The sequence below is a fragment of the Leptodactylus fuscus genome, chromosome 4, assembly GCF_031893055.1.
Source record: "Leptodactylus fuscus isolate aLepFus1 chromosome 4, aLepFus1.hap2, whole genome shotgun sequence".
NCBI classification, from domain to species: Eukaryota; Metazoa; Chordata; class Amphibia; order Anura; family Leptodactylidae; genus Leptodactylus; species Leptodactylus fuscus.
This window is the reverse complement of record NC_134268.1, coordinates 101,152,431-101,173,913: the sequence shown is the minus strand read 5'-3', so window position 1 is coordinate 101,173,913 and position 21,483 is coordinate 101,152,431. Positions and strand designations below refer to the sequence as shown.

The window sequence follows — 21,483 nt, the reverse complement described above, 5'->3', positions numbered from 1 at the left end:
GGTACAATGAAATCTCAAGGCTATCAAGGGATTCTAGAGAGAAATGTTCTGCCCAGTGTCAGAAAGCTTGGTCTCAGTCACAGGTCATGGGTCTTGCAACAGGATAATGACCCAAAATGCACAGCTAAAATACCTAAGAATGGCTAAGAGAAAAACATTGGACTATTCAGAAGTGGCCTCCTTTGAGCCTTGACCTAAATCGTATTGAGCATATTTGGAAGGTGCTGAAACATGCCGTCTGGAAAAGGTTGTGCAACAAAATATTAAGTTAAGGGAACCATCATTTCTGTTGAGGCCTGTTTCATGAGTTTTATTTTATTTATCTTTTTTATTCTTTTGAAGCATGGTGGAAAAGCAATGTCTGACTTTCAGTTGTTCATGCTCAGATTCAAGTTATTTCTGTGACCATTGTGGTTTTCTCTTTCATTAAACGAGGGGTACCAACAATTTTGTCCACGTGTGTATTTAAATTCACCAAAGTGGTCACGATGAGCATGTCCTATTACAGGGCAACTTCCACCTAGTTACATTGTCCGCTTGCTAATCACATCTCCCGTGTGCAATTGATATCCCACTCATGACATGAGGGACTGAGTAGACTGTGAGGGGGATATCAATCATACCCAGGAGATGTGATTAGTGAGCTGCCAGTTTTGACTAGGCTTCACTCCACCCACCATGACTACTTAGGTTAATTTGCATATCACTTTTTATGCTTTCAAACATTTATAACTTCACTCGGCTGCTACAGAAAGATTACAGAGGGGCAGCAATGTAAAAGGAGTTTCTTGATTTTCCAAAAATCTAAGCCATTTTAGGTCCTCTTTAAACTAGAATTTTGACAGTACATGTACTATGTATAGGTTAGTATGTTGCAGTGGTCAAGTGGAGGGAAGTAATACATGACTGCAACAACTGCTCTCTAATGGTACATTCACAGTACTTTTGTAACAGAAGATGAAGTCATACCTGCAGGACTTTTTCTTACATCTGAAGTGTAAACAAACATGACAGGAGGAAGGTCCCATCATGTTTTTTTACATTAGAGTGAATGGAAACAGATGCAAACAGAGGGGACACACTCTGCATCGATTATTCTATCAGTGTTTTAGCCCACTACTCTGATCCTATGACAGAGTTCACTAAGAGGGCATTCACTTGGAGTATTTTGGCGCGGATTCTGACGCGGAACGCGCATCAGAATCCGCTCAGAAAAAAAGCCTCCAATGGGTTCCGCGCGGAAAACGGAACCCATTGAAGACAATGGGAGGCTTCTTTTCCACGCGGATTCTGATGCGGATTCCACATCAGAATCCACGCCAAAATACTCCGTGTGTGAATGCCCCCTAACAGTAGTGTTAACTTAGCCTGACAATAATGAGATAATGCAGAGGAACTGTATTCACAAAATGATAGGATATTTTAAAACTAGACAATGTGCAGTGTTCTTATTTTTAAGCCTATAAAGAATTGGCAGCAGAGTAAGTTGGACTTACCCTCTAAATGAGATGACATGTAATTTTAATTTATTTATTTTTTGTCATAGTTAAGCTTGTTTTTCCCAGTGTTGTACTGCATCTGCAGTGTCTGTCTGGTAGTGGTCCCTCTCTACAGTGACCTCGTGGATTCACTAGTTGGAATTGCTGTTGTTCTCTCGGGGGCTCCTATATACTACCTCTGTATTCACCTTCCTCCAGAAAAACAACCAGCATTTGTAAAGAGAATCTTAGGTAAGTAGTGTTAATACGAGTCAGTGTATCCCATTATATAATACAGTCATCTCCACTGTGACAGATTAAATCATTGAGGTATATTTTGGGGTGGGCTATTTTGCCAGCTTTGTCTACAGAAAATGGGGTGACAGTAGGAAGAAATATCTGCCAATAGCCACCACTATTTGAAGCTAAAAAATAATATTTCTACATTTTTCTTATTTATTTATTTATTTATTTATTTATTTATTTATAGGAAATATAATCATTTATGAAACAAATTATATCACTTTTTTTTCTAATCAGTTTTTATAATTTAATTGTCTAATGCTGCACATCACATTTCAAGTGCTTTAGAGATACCTTTAAAACACTTACGACTTATATGATAAATCGGGCGTGGTTATGTGGAAATGGTGCTTAGTCTAATTTTTGACACCATGGTGCAAAAATGCACCAGAATTTGACAAATTTATCAAATAGCATTGAGTCTAAATTTGCACTGTCTAACTTTTAGACACTATTGATAAATCTGCCCCACAATGTACAGATTCCCTTTTTTCTGCTTTTAGGCCGAACGCTGCATGTGGCATAAGTGAGGATTCTAGTGAATCCCAACCACACATTGCAGAAAAATATGTGAAGCGGAAATGCTGCGATTTCCAAAACCGTTGTGGTTTTATACCTACGTAAACTCCAGCGGGTTCCCTAAATGTATACTTGAAGCAGAAAACTCTGCTGACTTTCTGTTTAAAATGCAATGCGTTTTCCGCCATGGTTTTTCCTGCTGCAATTTTTCACTGCAGCCCACTACATGGGGCTTTGGCCTTAAAGTTGTTTCTAACATGAAAGTCTATGGAATGAAAGGGGGGTTGGAAGAGACGAACATGCTGCTGCTAAGCTCAGCTGCACTTGGTTCTTTCGGCTGAGTATAGATGATAGGAAAGAAAAAGGCCAGGTAAGCAGAGAAAGAATTTTCTTATTAAAGATATATTACAAAGTTTTATTTATTCCTCTGAAGTATTTACTATTGAAAAGTTGTTTTATAATTGGACATATACTTTAAAGGGGCTCTATCACCAGATTTAAGGGTAATGAGCTAAAGAAATGCCTGAATAGCCTTTAAAAAGGCTATTCAGTTGCTGCTATTAGTTTGTAAAAAGACCCCCTCGTTTTTGTTAATTACCTTGGTAATCAATATGTAAATGACCTTGATCACGCACAGTGGGCATTTCGTGCACCCCTTAGCGGCATAGCTTCTGGACGCACACCGCTGCCTCCAAGCCCTCCTCCTCGCCCTCCTCCTCCTGCTTTTTCATGGCGGTCTCTATTGAAAGCTATTGAAAGCACGCGCGAGCTGGAGCATGCGCAGTAACGCGCCAGAGGGAGCGCTACTAGTGCTTTCAATAGAAACCGCCGTGAATAAGCAGGAGGGGGGGCTTGGAGGCAGCGGTGGGCATCCAGAAGCTATGCCACTAAGGAGTGCACGAAAAACCAACCGTGCACGATCAAGCTCATTTACAAATCGATTACCAAGGTAATTAACAAAAACGGAGGGTGGGGGGTCTTTTTACAAACTAATAGTAGCACCTGAATAGCATTTTTAAAGACTATTCAGGCATATCTTAAGCTCATAACCCGTAAATCTGGTGATAGAGCCCCTTTAAATGTATATACAGCATATAAACATCCAACATATAAAGACATATTAAGAATTTAATCAGCCCAGACATATAGGCCTATTTAGAAGAAATTGATCCCCTATAGGTACACTTATCCCCATGGACCCCCTCACTCTACCCTAAACAATCTTGTAATGTGCTTTATAAATTTTGGTTTTCTAATAAATATTTTGAATTAAAAAAAATGTCACTGATGGAATAATTCACTTGCAGGTGTAATTTCTCTGTACATACAGAAGCTATGCCTGTGCTGTCCTGTTGAGGCAGCGGAAGAAGAGGAGGAGAAGTGGAAATAGAAAGGTCCTGCACCCATCAGGTGCCAACGTGTAGAATTCCTTTCCGGATGTTAAAACAACCTAAAGTGTTACAGGAACATTCCTGGCAAAACTGGTGCATTTTATTATGCTTGGTTCGGGGTACAGAGCTGACAATGTATGACACAGGAGGCAAAGAGTACCAAGGTCTTCAAAGAACACCATATACAAGTCATGCATGAACCTTGCACTAGGTATACCACAAGTCTATCAGTTTAGCTTGGAGCATTTTTTTGAAGGTTGATACCCATTTGTGAGATGATAAATGGATTTGTACATTTCATTATTTATACTCAAAACATCTAAGTTTATAATAGTTGAGCAGCTAATTCTGTCACAATATAGGTAATCCACAAGCATTATATACTGTAAGATTCATGTGTAACCATGCCTGAAAATTTAGGGCCCTTGCATATGTACGAGTCGCATCCATGGTAAATGGTCCATGTGTGGGCTGTAGTACCTGGAATGAACTCAACCGTATCACTGTAGTCACTGTATCATAGTCAGTTATGATGCAGTGAATTCCCGAATGGTTCCATCACTATAGTAATAAAATTATAACATAATTTCACTTCATTACTGCAGCAACTGGGCCTTTCGGGAGCTCATTGCATGATAAGGGTGGGTTTCGCCGCGGAGACAAGAAGACGCTCACGGGCGTTGATGGCCGGACACACTGCTGGGTTTCCGTCTCCTGTCGGCAGAAGACAGAAACCCACAAAGCGGAGACCGGGCGCAGATGTGAACCCGCCCTCACTGACTATGATGTGCTGAGTCCTATGCACATGGCCAAGTACAGTCCAGGCCCTAGTGCCCACAAACGTACCATTTCTCATGGACGGGACTTTCACTTGTATATTCAGATATTTATTAATTAATAAAACTTCTACATGTAAAGGTAAAATGATGAGCTCCGTCACCTGATCATCATGATACTGACATTAAATATCTGCGTCTACTAGTAAGCTCACTGCGTACACATTTATAAAGCTCCCATACCCATTTAACCTACAGGTTAAAGGGTTATTCCAATCTAGGACATTTATGACATATTCACATATCCAAATTTCTGGCATATTTGTTTTCCTTACATTTTATTAGTGTATTAACATATTGTGACAGTCTTTGCGTTTACATATAGAGAAATCTGCAAACTAACAGTATCATTATAAACTACATATTCTTTGTTTAGTACCAAATAAAGTATTTTTCTACCTTTCTACTTCTTATGCTTTAGGTAAAAAATTTCTGTGACTAATGATTGCTCTCTATGCTGTTGCTTCATAAACGCCACATTATAGGCCATCGAACACAGCAAACAATATAATCTAGCCACGGATGGAAATAGAAGTATTAAAATAAAAGACATAAAATGGAAAATAATGTTACATTTTATAAAAGAATAATGAATAAAGTTTGCATTTATTGAAGAAAGGTGCCAAAACTAACAATTCTTCCAGTATTTACTAGTAATTCAACTTGTAACTTGTGCCTGGTTCACATCTGCGTTTGGTAATTCATTCGGGGAGTCCGCATAGGGAACTCCCCAACGGACTACCGAACACACTGGCAAGCGGTGTGTAGTGAAAGCACACAGACCCCATTGACTATAATGGAATCCATGTGCTTTCCGTGCACTGCCTGCACGAATCATGCACGAATCATGCGGACCTGAAAGTAGTAAAAGTACAAAGTACTCTTCTGTCGGCATGTTCCATGCAGACACCGTGCGGAGAGCACATGGACCTCATCCTAGTCTATGGGGTCCATGTGCTTTCACTGCACACCACTTGCCAATGCGTTTGGTATTCCGTTCTAGGGTCCCCATGTGGACTCCCCGAACGGATTACCAAACGCAGATGTGAACCAGGTGTTATACTTTACCATAGCAGTTATGGTAAATGGCATCTTGCCTGTCCAGGCTAATGACACCAGTTTAATACATTTCACCTGTAATGCTGTATAAACGGTCTACCAATAAGTATTTGGACACCTGTGGTAGAATAGAAAAACAACATTTATTCATATTCAATAGTTGAATGCTTCCTTGATTCACACAATACTCGTGGATGCTTGTTGAAACTCTTGGTGCACGTGAGCCATCAGTTGGGTGCGGTTCTTCTGAATTTCTATGGCCAGCACTTGTCGGTCTCTATATCCCAGTTTCGGGGATATGCCGACAGCGCACATTCCGACAATCACCGTTCACCTTCCACTTCGTAATCACATAGGCCACTGTCGATTTTGGTAATTTAGTTCGCTTGCTATGTCCCTTAAGGATGGACCAGTTCTGTGGTACCCGACAATTACCCTTTTTTCGAAATCGGACAAGTCTGCACTTTGTGGCATCTTGCCTGCAACTAATGCCAATGCTGTATCCTAATTAATGTACATCATGACTGCAGATAATGTTTCTTCATCTGCATGGGTGTCCAAATACTTATTGGTAGACAGTGTTTAACAGAGGTGTTGATACGTGAAGTCATTTCCCGGAATGAGCCCCTTTTTCTTTTAATGAAAGGTGATCTGTTGCTGTTAGACCCTGCTATAAAAAGAAACCTAATAGGCTTATGTCTACATGGTGACTAATAAGGCAAAGAACCAAAGGCTATCTTGAGCCCACTGGATAATCAGTTCTTAAGCACCAATTTTAAAAAATAATTAAAAGAACTGGCATGGAGAAACAAGATGTTTAATTGAGGACCCCAAGGTTTAGAAGACCCAGGACATGGACTTTCTTCCCCTCCCTGTTACCTGACCGAACTTTTTGCCAAGCAAACACTATAAAGGAAGAAGACAGAGTGCTATCTACAGGGATACACTACTCTTTAGCATCATTGATTATGATGTTTGTTTTCCCTTAGTCCTAACAGCAGCACAATACAGGGTATTTCTGCCCCTGTGTGCTGCTAGGACAGGCGGAATTTTTAATTAGCATAATTAATTGCAGGACAACAACCCTATAAGAGGGCAAAAGAGACTTCCCCCTCCCTTGTATCATTATATGAAAAAACAATATTAACTGAAGGGGGAAGCTTTTTTTTAAATGTAGATTGTGAGCCCCACATAGAGCTCACAATGTACATTTTTCCCTATCAGTATGTCTTTTTGGAATATAGTGGGCCAGCCTCCTCACAGGATTCGGCCACAGACAAACAGCGCTCGCTTGTAGTAGTAGATGAATACTTCTTTATTATAAACAAATACACAACGCGTTTCTGGCTAGGAAGCCCTTTCTCAAGTGTGTAGATTTCTTAAATAAAACATACAAATGCCAATAATTAAACAAACATAAAAATAAATAAAATATAACATATAAGTAGTTGACCAAAGTATATTGCAATACATCCGCAGATGGCTTATCTGACAGATAAACAATAGCATAGGCATTGGGTTACCCCAAAGTTATAATACTACTCCAGTATTGCTGAAAAACGTCATTCAAGGTATACATATGAATAATTAAGGTACTGTATCTCTCTAAACACTGTATATTTAAAAACTGTGTAAAAACACTGTATATAAGCATATCAATAGTTGTAAAAAGGTCCTAAGGTCCTTATCTGACTTAGCATTTGTGCAGTATATAGTGAATGTCAAACATAAACCATTTTTAATAGTGTCCAGATGTTCCAACAAATTAGTAGTCAAGAGCATATAAATGTATAAATAAATAAATAAATAGATAAATACCAATAAAATATAGCAGTCAGTAATTGTCATACTCACCCTTCCACAGTGGGCCTGAACCATTGTACCACTGCGCTGGGTCACTTGTTATAAATCTCATTGGTATTTCAGTAGGAGGAGAGAGCTCCTCACGCCAAAAGTGGTGTCCGTCTCACAGGTGCTAGCCAGCCGTTGTGTCTGGAAATGTGGAACCATGCATGCGCCAGCTCACGGACCGTGCGCATGCGCAGTATGAAGATACTCTGCTCCGACATGCCGGGCCACGCGATCACTGCTGGAGTGACAGGATCACTGCGTCCGGCCGCCGGGGAGAGTAAAGAGGAGTAAAGTGCTAGTCTAGAAAGGTTTCCCCAGGTTGAATCATGCAAGATAGAGGGGAATATGTAAACTAAAGATTCTCAGTATGGAATTGTCCATGTCCATAGTTAAGGGGAACATGATAATGAATGATATGACAATAAATGATATAAAAATAAATCTGAATAAATATAAATAAAAAATATTATATATATATATATATATATATATATATATATATATATACACACACACAAATGCATGAATGTAAAACAGATAGATACATATGAATGAAAAATTATATAAATTAAATATGGATGAACAGAGTGAATAAATAATTACCATATGGATGAATTAATATAAATACAAGTTGATATATAAATACAAGTTGATATATAAATATAAAAAATTGATAATAGAATAAAATAATAAATATGGGACCATAATGTAGCTAAAAATGAAAATATATAAGAGATAAAAAGCTATAAAGAAAGGGAAGATCTTGGTCCCATTAAAACAGAAGGTTATACTAATTAATGCATAATGTCCTCCAGAGCCTCATTCAAGCCCTTAGGCACGAGGCGGTCAAACTTGTAGATCCACTAGATTTCTTTCCGCCTTAATAAATCGAATCTCTCATGACAAGAGGATGGTATAGATTCGATAGTTGTCAGTTTGAAGCCAGTAAATTCCTTATTGTGAAACTGGGCCACATTCCGGGAAATGCTATGTTTAGTGTAGCCATTCACCACGTTGGATCTGTGTTTATTCAGACGTACTCTCAAGGCCATGGTGGATCTGCCAACATATTGAAGTCCGCACGGACATTCAAGTAAATAAATCACAAAAGATGTTGAGCAGTCCAAATGGGACTTCAAGTGGAAGGTCTCACCCCCAGGAAGACCCAAAATTTCGGGGATGAAGTCACTGATCCGCAACCTATCACAATACGTAGATATTCACCTACAGAATTTGGTGACAGAACTACCTTCTCACTTACGAGATACTTCACATCTCGTAAACACAATAGTGTTTTAACAAAAGTTAGTTGGGATGACCATGAAGCAGCTGCACAAATCTGCTCAAAAGCCAACACAGACTTTCAGCCTAGGAGGCTTACACAGCCCTGTTTGAATGGGCTCTGATCAACTTTGGTGGTGTTAACCCCAAGAGCAAAAAGAAGTTTTAATTGCTTCCTTAATTCATTTTGATAAAGAGAGTTTGCAAGCCTTGAGACTGTTATCTCTACCATATATATTAATTAAGAGGTTATCCGATCTTTTGAAGGAGCATGTACATAGACGATATATTTGGAGACACCTTAGTACATCCAGTGTATGGAGCCCAAGAAGACACCTTAGGGTTAAACCCAGGAAGAAATCTCAGTCATGCCCTATCGGAATATATGAAATATATGGCTCTTCAGAAGACAAGCCTGCAACTCTCCTACACTTTTCACTGAGGCAATAGCTAGCAAAAAGGTGGTTTTGAAAGTCAGAAACTTGAGATCCACATTGTCCAATGGTTCAAATGGCAGACCGCAGAGACCAGAAAGAACTGTGATTAGATTCCACTGTGGAACGGAAGCTACAACCACTGGCCTAAGTCTTATAGCACCCTTAAGAAATCTGGAAATTAAGGGGTTCTGAGACAATCATCTGCCTAAGCAGGCGGACAGGGCTGAAATCTGTACATGAAGTGTGGCAGGGGAAAGGCCCTTATACAAGCCATCCTGAAAAAATTTTGAATCACTCCTGTAAAAGGATTCAAACTTCCTGTCTGGAGTACCACTCCTTGAAGATATTACCTATCCTTAGGTAACTTTTATTGGTTGATTTTGCTCTGGCACAGGCAAGGGTCTTCAGGAAGGCTTCTGACAGTCCTCTAGCTTTCCATAGGGATTGACCAACCTCCAGGCTGTAAGATTGAGTCTCCTCCGATCCTGGCATTTCTAAGTTCCATGAGGAACCAGGTTTTGGATTAGGTAATGCCTCCAATAGATTACCTTGAGTTGGAAAAACCAAGCTTTTTTTGGCCATAATGGCTATCACAAAAGCTTGGACTGTCTGCTTTCATCAATACCCTTGGTATCATGGAACATGGAGGGAAGATGAACACCAGCCTGAACCTCCAAGGGATAGAATGGGCATCCACTGCCAAGGTATAGTCCTCCTGATACAGTGAGCAAAACATCTCTACCTTGGCGTTGAGACTGGTCGCCATAAGGTCTACTTCTGGAAGACCCCATTTCAAGCTTATGTGGTGGAAAACCTCTTTAATGAGAGACCATTTGCCTGATACGGCGAGACTCCGACTCAACTAATCTGCCATCATGTTCAAGGAGCCTTTGATGTGACTTACTTTTTATCGGCAAGACCTTCCATGATATCGTCCAGGCCTCTGCCAAAAAGTTTACCCAGCTCAAAGGGTAGGGAGCAAGTTATACTTGGACACTCTCCAAGGCTTCAACCATAATGGTCTTCTAGCAGTTGTAGAGAGGGCCATAGATTTGGCAGCCATCTTGACTTGGTGTATGGAAGCTTCTGCTGGATAGCCTGCTGCCAAGGAAACTGAACCCATAAAAGATAATAGATTGTCTCTGGAGACTCCGGAGTCAATGTTCCTCTCCAGTTGGGCCAGGTCAGAGTGAAGCTTATTTGCTTTCTCATTAGAGGTGATTCCCAAAGACGCCTGAGCAGAGTCCGAGGAATAAGCCCTCCTAAGGGTGCACTCCATGCACCTATCCATAGAGTCTTGGAGATTGGAGCCACCTTCTACCGGGACCACCATACGGTGGGACAATTTAGTTGCCGCCATATCCACCTTAGGCAGGGGACCCCAACAATCCTACTGAGACTCAGCAATGGGGAATAGGGTCCTAAACCTCGTGGATAAAACAGGTGCCTTTTTGGGATGTCTCCACTCCCCTGTCATCGCTTCATCCAGTGTCTCATCCACTTTTTACCTGACGCGCTGATACACAGGCAAAGTTCCTTCAGAGAGGTGATCTTATCTCCTTGTAAGGATACTGGTGTATTGTTCTGGTACACTTGATAAAGGGGTAATCCCCGAAACGCTGGTGAAGGCGTCATGTGTTTGAAATCCAATAAAGTGCGTTGTTTGAATTAAACACGTTTGGAGTCAGCGCAGTGTTATTCCCGAATTCTGGTCGTTTATCCCTGTTATACCACCCGGTGTGGGTGTTGGGTTTCCTGCTGCTCATCAGTGCTCCAGTTCATTACTGTCAATACCTCTAAAAGGACTGTTGGAGCGGACAGAATTTGGTCGCTCGGTACAATTGTTTGTTCCATGTTCATCCACTTGGAAGGCTTAAGGCCCCCACTTGGTGGAACTAGAGGATTCCCCAAATTCAACATCTCAGTCCCTTGACCGGACGGACTTCAGCAGCTTATGTATTCTTTCCAAGGAAAAAAGAGGCCTGCTGGAATTTTCCGAAGTGTCTTCATCAGATGAGTGCATCTCACTGAACACCTGAAATTCCTCCTCTGATGGAACTGACTGAGAATGCCTCTCAGTACGTGGCTTTTTAGAAATCTGAGAAATCTAGTTCCCAGATCTATTTCATGTAATCCTTCGTGTACTCCTTGATCCTCACAATTATATCAGATATGGACAGTACCTCAGATAGGGGCCCGGGGTATTGGCGACAGTGAGTGTAGCCATAACCATCAGGCAGAGGAATGTCGCACTTTGTATAAGCAAGATGTTTCAGCTTGGAGGAACTTTACTTCCTGGATTTTCCGCTGCCATTGGAAGCAGAGGAGGACATCTATAAAAGAGAGAAAGTGAAAACAATACGTTTGACAGTAACAGGAGATTGGAAAAAAATGCAGAGGTAATACCCTGAAGATGGAAAGGCTTGTACTGACAAGCAGCAAATCAAAAGGAAGCTTACTGAGGCTTCCCCCTACAAGAAACAAGACACCATTGTCTCAGGGAGGAAAGTTTGAATAGGTAGGGAGGAGTGACCATATTTCCCCAAACTTTTTATTTACACAAATTTGTTAAGAGTCTTTAATACCACTACACCGGTAAAGATAATGGCCTTAAAACTACACAGTCCAGTCACATTAATGTGACACCTGTCAAAATCCAGACTAACCACCTTTTGCAGAGCGGACGGCTGCAAGACGTGCAGGAAGAGAGGGGATTTTGAGCCATGCCGACTCCAGTGCTGTGGCCAGCTGCGCTAGGTTACGCAGTTGAGCATCCATGGTGCGAACAACCCGATCGAAGTGGTCCCATAGATTCTTGATTGGGTTCAAGTCCAAGGAATTTGCTGGCCAAAGGAGTACAGTAAACTCATCCTGGTGCTCCTTGAACGTACACTGCGAGTTTTATGACACATTGCATTGTCCTGCTGGTAGATTCCATCATCCTGAGGAAAAACAATTCGCATTTAGGGGTGAACATGGTCCAGAAGGATAGATGCATACTTGTATTGATCCATCGTGCCTTCCATAATGATGAGTGCACCTAGATCGCAGATGACACGTGCCTTCTGCAATTGGTTATTTAACGTTGATGTCAAAAGTAGGCGGTGGTCACATTAATGTGACTGGTCTGTGTAGGTTACCAGAAGTAGGCCACAAAAGTGTAACAGAAAATGGGGTCTTGCCTAAAGGTTCTGGAGCCTGACGTGACAACGTCTTTTTCCCCCGCTCCGGAGCTGAAGCTCCACTGAAGCGCTCAGCCAGGCCTGAAGCTACATAGCGGCTGTGATCTGACAAGGGAAGGCATACTCAGCTTAGAATGGCCGTTGACACAGAGCACAGCAGGGAGAAACAAGGAAGCCTTGGGAGTAAAAAGTGCTCAAGAAAAAGAAATGAACAACTGCAGAGGAGAAAATTACCAAAAAGTAAGTAGTTAACCGTTAAAATCCTTTTATGAAAAAATGGGAGGACAAAAAGATCCTCCCTCCACACAGGACAGAAAAAAAACTGACAGCCACTGGTTTTGCCCAAGGACATGCAGTAGGCGTAAACTACATTCTGAAGAGGAACCAGTCTCTCTTAGAAGATCCGTGCTTTGTAGAGCTCCATAGTGCTCGGTAAACAAGACAATTAAGATACTGTCCAGGAAACATTGACCCACATTTCACTTCAATTTACTTCAGCGTTGGCGTAAACTTCCCTGCTGTGGTGAACTACATTTAAGCTGCAACATTTTTAACTTGCCTTGTTCACTAAATTTGGAAACTCGTCAGAGAAAGGGGTGTTGTTTCCAAAGAGACAAAGATTCAGCTACACTAAGCAGAACAAGGAAAATAAGGCTCAAATTTTGGCACCTATCTGTTTAACTTTCTAACTTTACTGTAATGAACCTCTGTTCACATCTGCATTGTGTTTTCTTATGTAATGCCAGATCAGTTGTATGACAGATGTCACTGGTACCTGACATACCCCCATCTAACTGACTTATAATAGGGTCAGTGGGTTCTGTTATGATGGAAAGACTTTGCAACAAGGGCTATAACACAAATGTGAACACGACCTTCAGCTGTCAGCTGTGAATTAATATGATTAGGTCTTTTGCACACTTTATATGTTCAGCCTCATAATAAACCATATATGTGCAGAGGTAAAATTGACAGACATGTAAAGTGTGCTCTACAGCAGATGACAGCACCAGGCACACAATTCATATACAATAATACATTTAAGGTAACAATTGACTGTCATAATAATTGTCCGATCATACCCCCCCCCCCCCAAAAAAAAAAAGGGAAAACAGTGTTTGCTGTGCAGAAGGTACACAAAGATGGAAGTCATTTTAATAGTAATGAAAGATGAGCAATGAATGTTTTCTTATTTTGTAAATGTACAACCATCATGGAAAATGTAAGGCTTTCAGGTTTCTGACTTGCAATGCAGACATTAACAACAATACCTGTCAATGTTATATGTAGCTGTGCAGGATGTCTTATCAGCTGTTATGTTGGCTTGTTATGGAAAGAATTCTAAGATGAATATATATATATATATATATATATATATATATATATATATATATATATATATATGACCGTGGGGGGGAGGGGGGGGGCGATGGGTGCCCCAAGCCCACTGACTCTGTGGGGGCTCACGCCATTAATATATTCTTTATATTGAGGAAAAATTTACTCCAGCATGCCAAAATTAAAAATTAACCTTTACCAAAAAATAGTTAAAAACATCTTACACAGACATGGATCCAGACATGGAAAGGCAAAAGCACAGCTTACGTGTTTCGGGCGTTTAAAGCAACCATCCTTTAGTCATAGCGTGCCAACTACAAATGAAAACACGATTATATACTGACACACAGCAGACACACTTGAAACAAATCTCAATTAAATATTCAACCATCTGGGTGTAAAAGGTTTCGAGGTATCATGAACCGCATCCCCTCTATTTACCAATGTTTATAACATACAGCATATCTACAGGCAGATATAACATAATGATCATTAAACCAAACAAGTTAACTCATGAATGAATACACTCATACTTAGAATCATGGTTAAATATACATTCTAAAGACAAACCAATAAAACTGAATTGGAAGAAAAACAGATACAGACACCAACCACAATGTGTGAACACGCTGTTAGCATGGAAATCCATAGTTAATAAATCAAAGACAAATCCAAATCAAATGTTAAGCTTCCAAATCCAGTATGCCTCGTTACGTAAGAGGCGCTTCCTGCGATCACCTCCCCTAATGTGATGCGGAACCTGCTCTATAACAAAAAATCTAAAAGAAGAGACACTACTGTGATGACATGAAATGAAATGTTTGGAAGCACCAGACATGTTGTCATTGAGTGCTTTTGTACAATCAGAAAGATGTTCCGCTATGCGTGTCTTTACATTGCGGATGGTGCAGCCTATATATAACAATTCACACAGTGTGCATCCAATAGCATAAACAACAAAGTTGCTGTTGCAGTTAAAAAAGCCCTTGATTTCATAAGGGCAGCTACCATTGGGAATAGAAAAGGATGTGGTCTTAGATGCAAACTTGCAAACTGAGCAACGTGAACAACCGCATTAGAAAAAAACTTTCAAATTTAGCCAAGAGCCCCTGTCTTGTTGTTTGTACTCAAACAGACTAGGGCTCAGACTGTCTCGAAGAGACCTCCCCCTCTTGGCCACAAATCTAACTCCCTGGTCTAATATACTGCATGTTTTAGAATCTGTTTGCAGTATAGGTAAGTTACGTTTGATTATTTGTTTAATGCGGGAAAACTGGGGAGTATAGGGGGTAGAAAGTGTAATAAGAGTTTTATTGTTTGTTATGGGAGACCCTTGGTGGCTAGTTGCTAATAGATCAGACCGAATCTTGGACTGTACAATATGTAGTGCCCTATCCAAAGACCAGCGGGGATAACCACGATTGCTGAGCCTATTGCAAATTATTATGGATTGTTGGTGAAAAGTATCCTCATCGGAACATGCCCTACGAGTGCGGGTGAGCTCCACTGGGATGGACTGTATAACATGTTTTGGATGGCAACTAGAGTCCAATAGAATAGTGTTGCCCGCTGTACTTTTGCTAAATTTTTTTGTAGAAACCACTCCCTTATCAGGATCACCCGTAAGTTCTAGATCAAGGAACTGAATATTACTAGAATCACAATGAAAGGTGAATTTTAGATTTACATAATTTGAATTCATATATTGAATAAAGGTTGGTATGGGCGCCATATCTCCATCCCAAACAATTAGGATATCATCGATATAGCGCCCATACCAACTCAAATGCTGAAAGAAAGGATTATTATGACTGAAAATAAACATTTCCTCCCACCATGCCATGAATAGGTTCGTGAGGGAGGGGGAAAATGGGGCCCCCATAGGGGCTCCACAAATCTGTAGAAAAAACTTTCTATCAAATAAAAAATAATTGTGTTTTAAAAGAAAATCAGTAGCCTGTATCAGAAACTTGCATAATTCCTCTGAATATGTACTGTAACTATACAAGTGATGCGAAAGGGCCACCAATGCTCGGTCATGAGGAATGGATGAGTAAAGGGAGCTTACATCACAGCTAACCCACAAATGGTCCGGCTTCCAAGAAAAATCATCAAAAATTTAGAGCAGTGACTTAGAATCCTTTACATATCCAGGTATGCGATGTACTAGGGGCTGCAAAAGTTTATCAACCCATATACACAAATGTTCAGATATAGACCCTATTCCAGCTATAATGAGTCGGAGTGGGGGACATTGGGCATTTTTATGACGTTTCGGTACCCCGTGGAAGATTGGAATTATGGGGGATTTGTTAATAAAGTATGAATACTTAGAGGAAGGAATATTGCCCAATTCCAGCGCTTCCAAAACTAACTGGTTCAATAAGTCAGCAAATTGTTGTGTTGGGTCACTGTCTAACTGACGATAAGTAGTAATATCACTAAGTACTGCCATACAACTTTGTCTGTACTGTTCCTTGTCCATAACAATAATTTTCCCGCCTTTGTCGGTGATTTTTATAATAACATCTTTATTGTTCTGTAATTCTTGCAACACTTTACATTCACTTAAAGTGAGATTATGATGGAAACTAGACTTGTTTAAAGATGCATGGAGCTCCCTGAGGTCCCTTTCCGCACTAGACTGAAAGAGATGATATGACGGGGCTCAAGACTGTATGGGATAGAATTCTGGATTATGACCTACTGGCGGGACCATATGTTTGTCCCTAACAGGGTCATGTTACTGGAATAATACAGTTCCATGAGCTCCAATATAGCTGTTTGTTCACATACATTTAATCCACAAAATTCATTCAAATTCTCAGTATTCCCCTTACTACTATCCAAACTCAGCGGACTATCCGATATTTCAACATTATCTTCCTCAAAAAAATGTCTCTTGACAGTAAATAGTCTGACAAAATGGTTAACGTCCAAAAGGGTTTGAAAAACATTACAATTGGACGTAGGGACGAAATTCAAACCTTTAGATAACACCCATAAATGTGAAGTAGATAATACTACACTAGATAAATTAACCACATCATCATATAAATTTTTGTCAGCTATCAACAAAGATTCACTCAGTTTCTGGGGACTTGAGGGATCCGGATGGCTATTTAATACCTCCTCCGATTGGACCTTGTGGCATAAAATATCCTGTTTTCTTTTGGTGTGCTTCTTTCCGCCTCGGTGTCATCGTTTTTTGACTTATGACTGTAAGGTTTAGATCTATTACCTCCCCCAATTTTGGGTATATCTGCCGAACTATCCGAAGATAAATCGCTGCGGCAAAAAAATTATGTGTCCGAGTCTTTGGAGGATTCAAATGACACCTTCCTGTTGGCGAAATTAGAATGTTGTCTATTATTTTTAAGGATAGATTTCGGAGCTCTGTCCCATGAGGATGATGATTTCTTTCTATAGACCAATCCTGCATATCCCGGGTAAACTTTTTCTTTATGATAGCCATTATTTCTGTTTCCACCTTATCCACTTTCTTGATGATAGATGCGTGATAATCGGTATATTGCTGTGTGTTTTTAATGGGTTCCAGTTCACGACATACTTCATCGATATTAGTTTTAATGGAATCCAATTTTTTCTGCTCATATTCAACAATTAAATGCATAAGTCTTATTGAACATTCCGACAAAGTATCATTCCATAACTTTTCAAAATCATTGTCATACACAAAAGTGGGATACTTCTTAATGCGTAATCTGTGAGGGATCATATTTTTGGATATATATTGATTTAAGGTGGTAGAGTCCCAAAATATTTTCACTTCCTGCACTTGGGCTTTATTATAGATGTGTATAGGACAAGGCTGTAGTTACAGTACATGGCCACTATGAAATGGATGACACTATGTAAACAGAGAAGGGGTCACAGCACGTACACAAGTACCACAGTTCATTCAAACAGCAGATCAGTGGGGGTCCAGGGTTTTGGAACCTCACTGATTTTTTATTGATGACCTGGTAAACCGGCTACTTAGGAAACACAGGGGGCATTGTAAATAAGGGGCGCTACTGAAACAAGGTACACATGGACATTATTAATCTAAACATGCACTTGGGAGTATTATTCATTATGGGTGGTTATATCATATATTTTATAAATGGGGTAGTAGCAGAAGGAGACTTTATATAGGTGAGCACAATGTCGGTCGGGTGCCTGGAAAAGTGAGGAGCCAAAGATGTCTGTGTTGCAAACTTCACAGAGACAAATCATGGCTGGAAGAAGTGGTCATGGTGGTCCAGAGGAAGGAGACGAGAAATGTGAACGATTACAGTCAGAGACGTCTTGTAAGTCACTATATGTTACTGCACTCTATAACCTGAAATGTTCTGTAGAGCCCTGTGCAGAGTCGATATCTACGTTACCACTATATGGTTGCTGTGATAATATTGCTATACCTAAGTTGGGAGCCCACTTGGACATGTCCCCCCCCCCCCCCCCGCTGAACTTCCAGTTACACCTCTGACTATAGATTTGAAACCAAGCTGAACCTGATAGAAATACAAAATGAACTAATATAGTATAACCAACCACAATATTCTAACAAATTCACCTATCCTTAGGAAGTGTAATTAAGATCAGATTACTGAGAGTACAACACCCTGCATCACCACCTATCAGCTTTTAACCCTTTCCTGGCATCCATCCTAATAGTGTCAGGTATTTAAATATGGGGGGCGCTGAGGAGCTGAGTGGCCACCATAGCCGCCGGATCTCATTTGTATTATACAACATAGATTCTGCAACAATGCCTGTAATCAGCGCCCACACTGATTGTGGGTATTGAGCACCCCCAAAGTTGACCATGACACCATTTTCCAGATGATGCATGGGTGTCGCCATTTTAAGGTGGATCGCAAGCCCCCTTTAATAAGATCCAGACACAGTACTCCATTTGCATGACAACCAGGAGCCAGCCAGGCTTGTCTGCAATCCACTTATATTACATGGTGCTCTCTATCTATGTATCTATTATACCAGTGTGTAACATGATCCATTTATAGTGATATACTGTGATACTGTGTATGATCTTTGCACTTAGACATACTGTATCTTATATATTATATATATATTATAATGTTCTCTGACATCACTGTGTACATTAGTTCTTTACTGTGACATCACTATGATTAGTATCACTATACAGAGATATGTGGCTACTGGAAACTGGTACTTGAGTAGGCCAAAAGGCATTAATTTATATTGCATGTAATCTTAAGGATTATGTTACGTTATGAACATAAGGCACAACAGTTATGAACATAAGGCACAACATATGGTGGATATCTTCATAAAGAAGATATAAACTGGCTTGGTGTACTAGAAGCAAATGAAATACAAAAGCAGACATACCTATCGACAATACTTGACATACAATGAGATTAGAGGGGGGGTCCTAATCCAATATTGTGTTTAATAGGACATGGGCATGAAATCAGTTATGGAGATTTTAAAGATTAAGGAGTGCAATGACATAAGGAGACATAGAGACCAAAGAAAAATAGTTGGATGAAAGCTAGAAAGACATTAATGGTAGAAAAATAAAGAGTGTATGGGAAAGAATTGTGGGTTGCTTAGTCTGGCCTCTGCTAGACCGTTATCTGCTGGCCCCTTACTATAGCTCTTTCTTTAACCACTTCCGGACCGCCCATAGACTATATACATCCGGGAAATGATTGCCTTGTTCTGACAGGACGTACCAGTATGTCCAGTCAGAACACAGCAGCTGCACGGAGATCGTGCAGCTGCTTTCAATGGGAGCCGACTGTAACTTCAGCCGGAGCTCCCAGAGAGAAGACAGGGAAGATTTATTACCTCCCCTGCCTTCTCGATAGCTGTGTATACAGTGCTCAATGAGCGCTGTATACACAGCTATGGACACTGCCATAATTCAGCCGCCCTCTGACCCGGTGGACACGTGATCCATCGGGAGCAGAGTCTTGCAAAAGCTGCTGGGTCCTACAGGACCCCAGATCAGCTCAGTAAGCTGTATATACATCGTGCAGGAGGCTGGATTTCTCCTGCAACTGAGGCTAAATGTATCAGCCCCAGTTATAGAAGAAAGCCTCAAGTACAAAAAAATAAGTGATCAGATGTCCCCAAAGGTCTCTTTTGACCTTATGGGGACACAATCTGGAAAAAAAATAAAATAAAAATATAATAAAAAAGTTTTAAAAAAATGTAAATAAAATAATAATAAAAAATAAATAAATAATATGCTAATAAAACGCTGTTATTAAAGGTTATAGCCCCACCCCCGATGACACCATACAAAATAAAAATTACCGTAACAGAGAGGAAAAACTATATTATAAAGTTTTTCAGTGACAATTTGTGTTATTAAATAAAAAAATAATAATAAATTGAAAACCAGACACAATTTCAATCCTATTTTGTTTATATTTTCCTGGATATAAAAAAAAATTAAAAACACATTTGAAAATAAAAATAACATAAAAATAAAGCCCTATGTTTCCCCGAAAAAAGACGCAAAAATTAGTTAACTGAGACATACGAGAAAAATGTTACAGACCTCAAAACCGCACATACAAAATAAACCTAAAATGTGTCTGGTCCTGAACCACAAATTGGCCCGGTACTGAAGTGGTTAAAAAAAAAAAAAAAAGGCCATTTTCATGTTGGGGAAACCTACTTTTTTAATCCAAGGTCCTCTCCTGCCTTTAACCCCTTCCCGACTTGCGCCGTAATAGCTTTAAGCAGTAGACAACCGGCTCTAATGCCTCCGATCGGTCCCCGGACCGATCGGAGGCATTAACCCCTCCGGCGCCGCGGTCAAAGGCGCCGGAGGCGCCATTTTCCCAGCGGCGCATGGGCGCCGCCATTTTGGCCGGGATCGCCGGCTCCTGGAGCATGCTCCAGGGCTGACGTCCCATTGCCATGACAGCTGGGAGCCTTGTACAGGCTCCCAGGCTTGTCTGCAAATCCTCTCTTTTGCAGGCTGGTCTACACATATAAAAGTAGTTAAAAACTGTGAAATATATACATGTTAGGTATCCCCGCGTCCGAAATCGCCCGCTCTACAAATCTATAAAAATATTTTTCCTGTTCGGTAAACGCCGTAGCGGGAAAAATAGTCGAAAGTGCCAAACTGCCATTTTTTCACTGTTTTGATTCTGATAAAAATTTGAATAAAAAGTGATCAAAGCAATAACATTTCCCAAAAATGGTAGAAATAAAAAGTACACCCGACCCCGCAAAAAAAGACGCCCTATGCATCCCCGTACACTTACGTATAAAAAAGTTACGGCCGTCGGAATATGGCGACTTTTAGAAAAAATTTGTTTTAACAGTTTTGGAATTTTTTTTAGGGGTCAAAATGTACATAAAACCATATAAATTTGGTATCCCTGGAACCGTACTGAAACACAGAATATAGGGGACATGTCATTTTGGCTGCACAGTGAACGCCGTAAAACCAAAGCCCGTAAGAAAGTCGCAGAAATGCATTTTTTCTTCAAATCCACCCCATTCTGAATTTTTTTCCTGCTTCCCAGTACATTATATAGAATAATTAATGGCAGCATCATGAAGAAAAATTTGTCCCGCAAAAATTAAGACCTCATATGGCTCTGGGAGCGAAGAAATAAAAAAGTTATGGGGTTTAGAAGGAGGGAAGTCAAAAACGAAAAACGAAAATCAAAAAATGCCATCGGCGGGAAGGGGTTAAACAAGTGCAGAAACTAGGAGTGACATTTATCTTACTTTGATGCATAGTTTATTACTGTAGATTTATGTTTCCTCTGATCTGATGTAGTTCAAGA

General features: G+C 40.3%; 1 protein-coding gene across 1 annotated transcript in view; it reads left to right on the top strand.

Moving 5' to 3' along the window:
* LOC142200534 (Y+L amino acid transporter 2-like) overlaps window positions 1-3,835 on the top strand; it is a gene marked incomplete at its 5' end in the record, with an annotated part of 35,677 nt that extends 31,842 nt beyond the window's left edge. Inside the window, 2 exons of the mRNA XM_075270966.1 lie at window positions 1,547-1,730; window positions 3,608-3,835. Of these exons, the coding sequence (XP_075127067.1) occupies window positions 1,547-1,730; window positions 3,608-3,690 (267 nt within the window). The remainder of the gene's footprint in view (window positions 1-1,546; window positions 1,731-3,607) is intronic.
* Window positions 3,836-21,483: the final 17,648 nt, after the last annotated feature.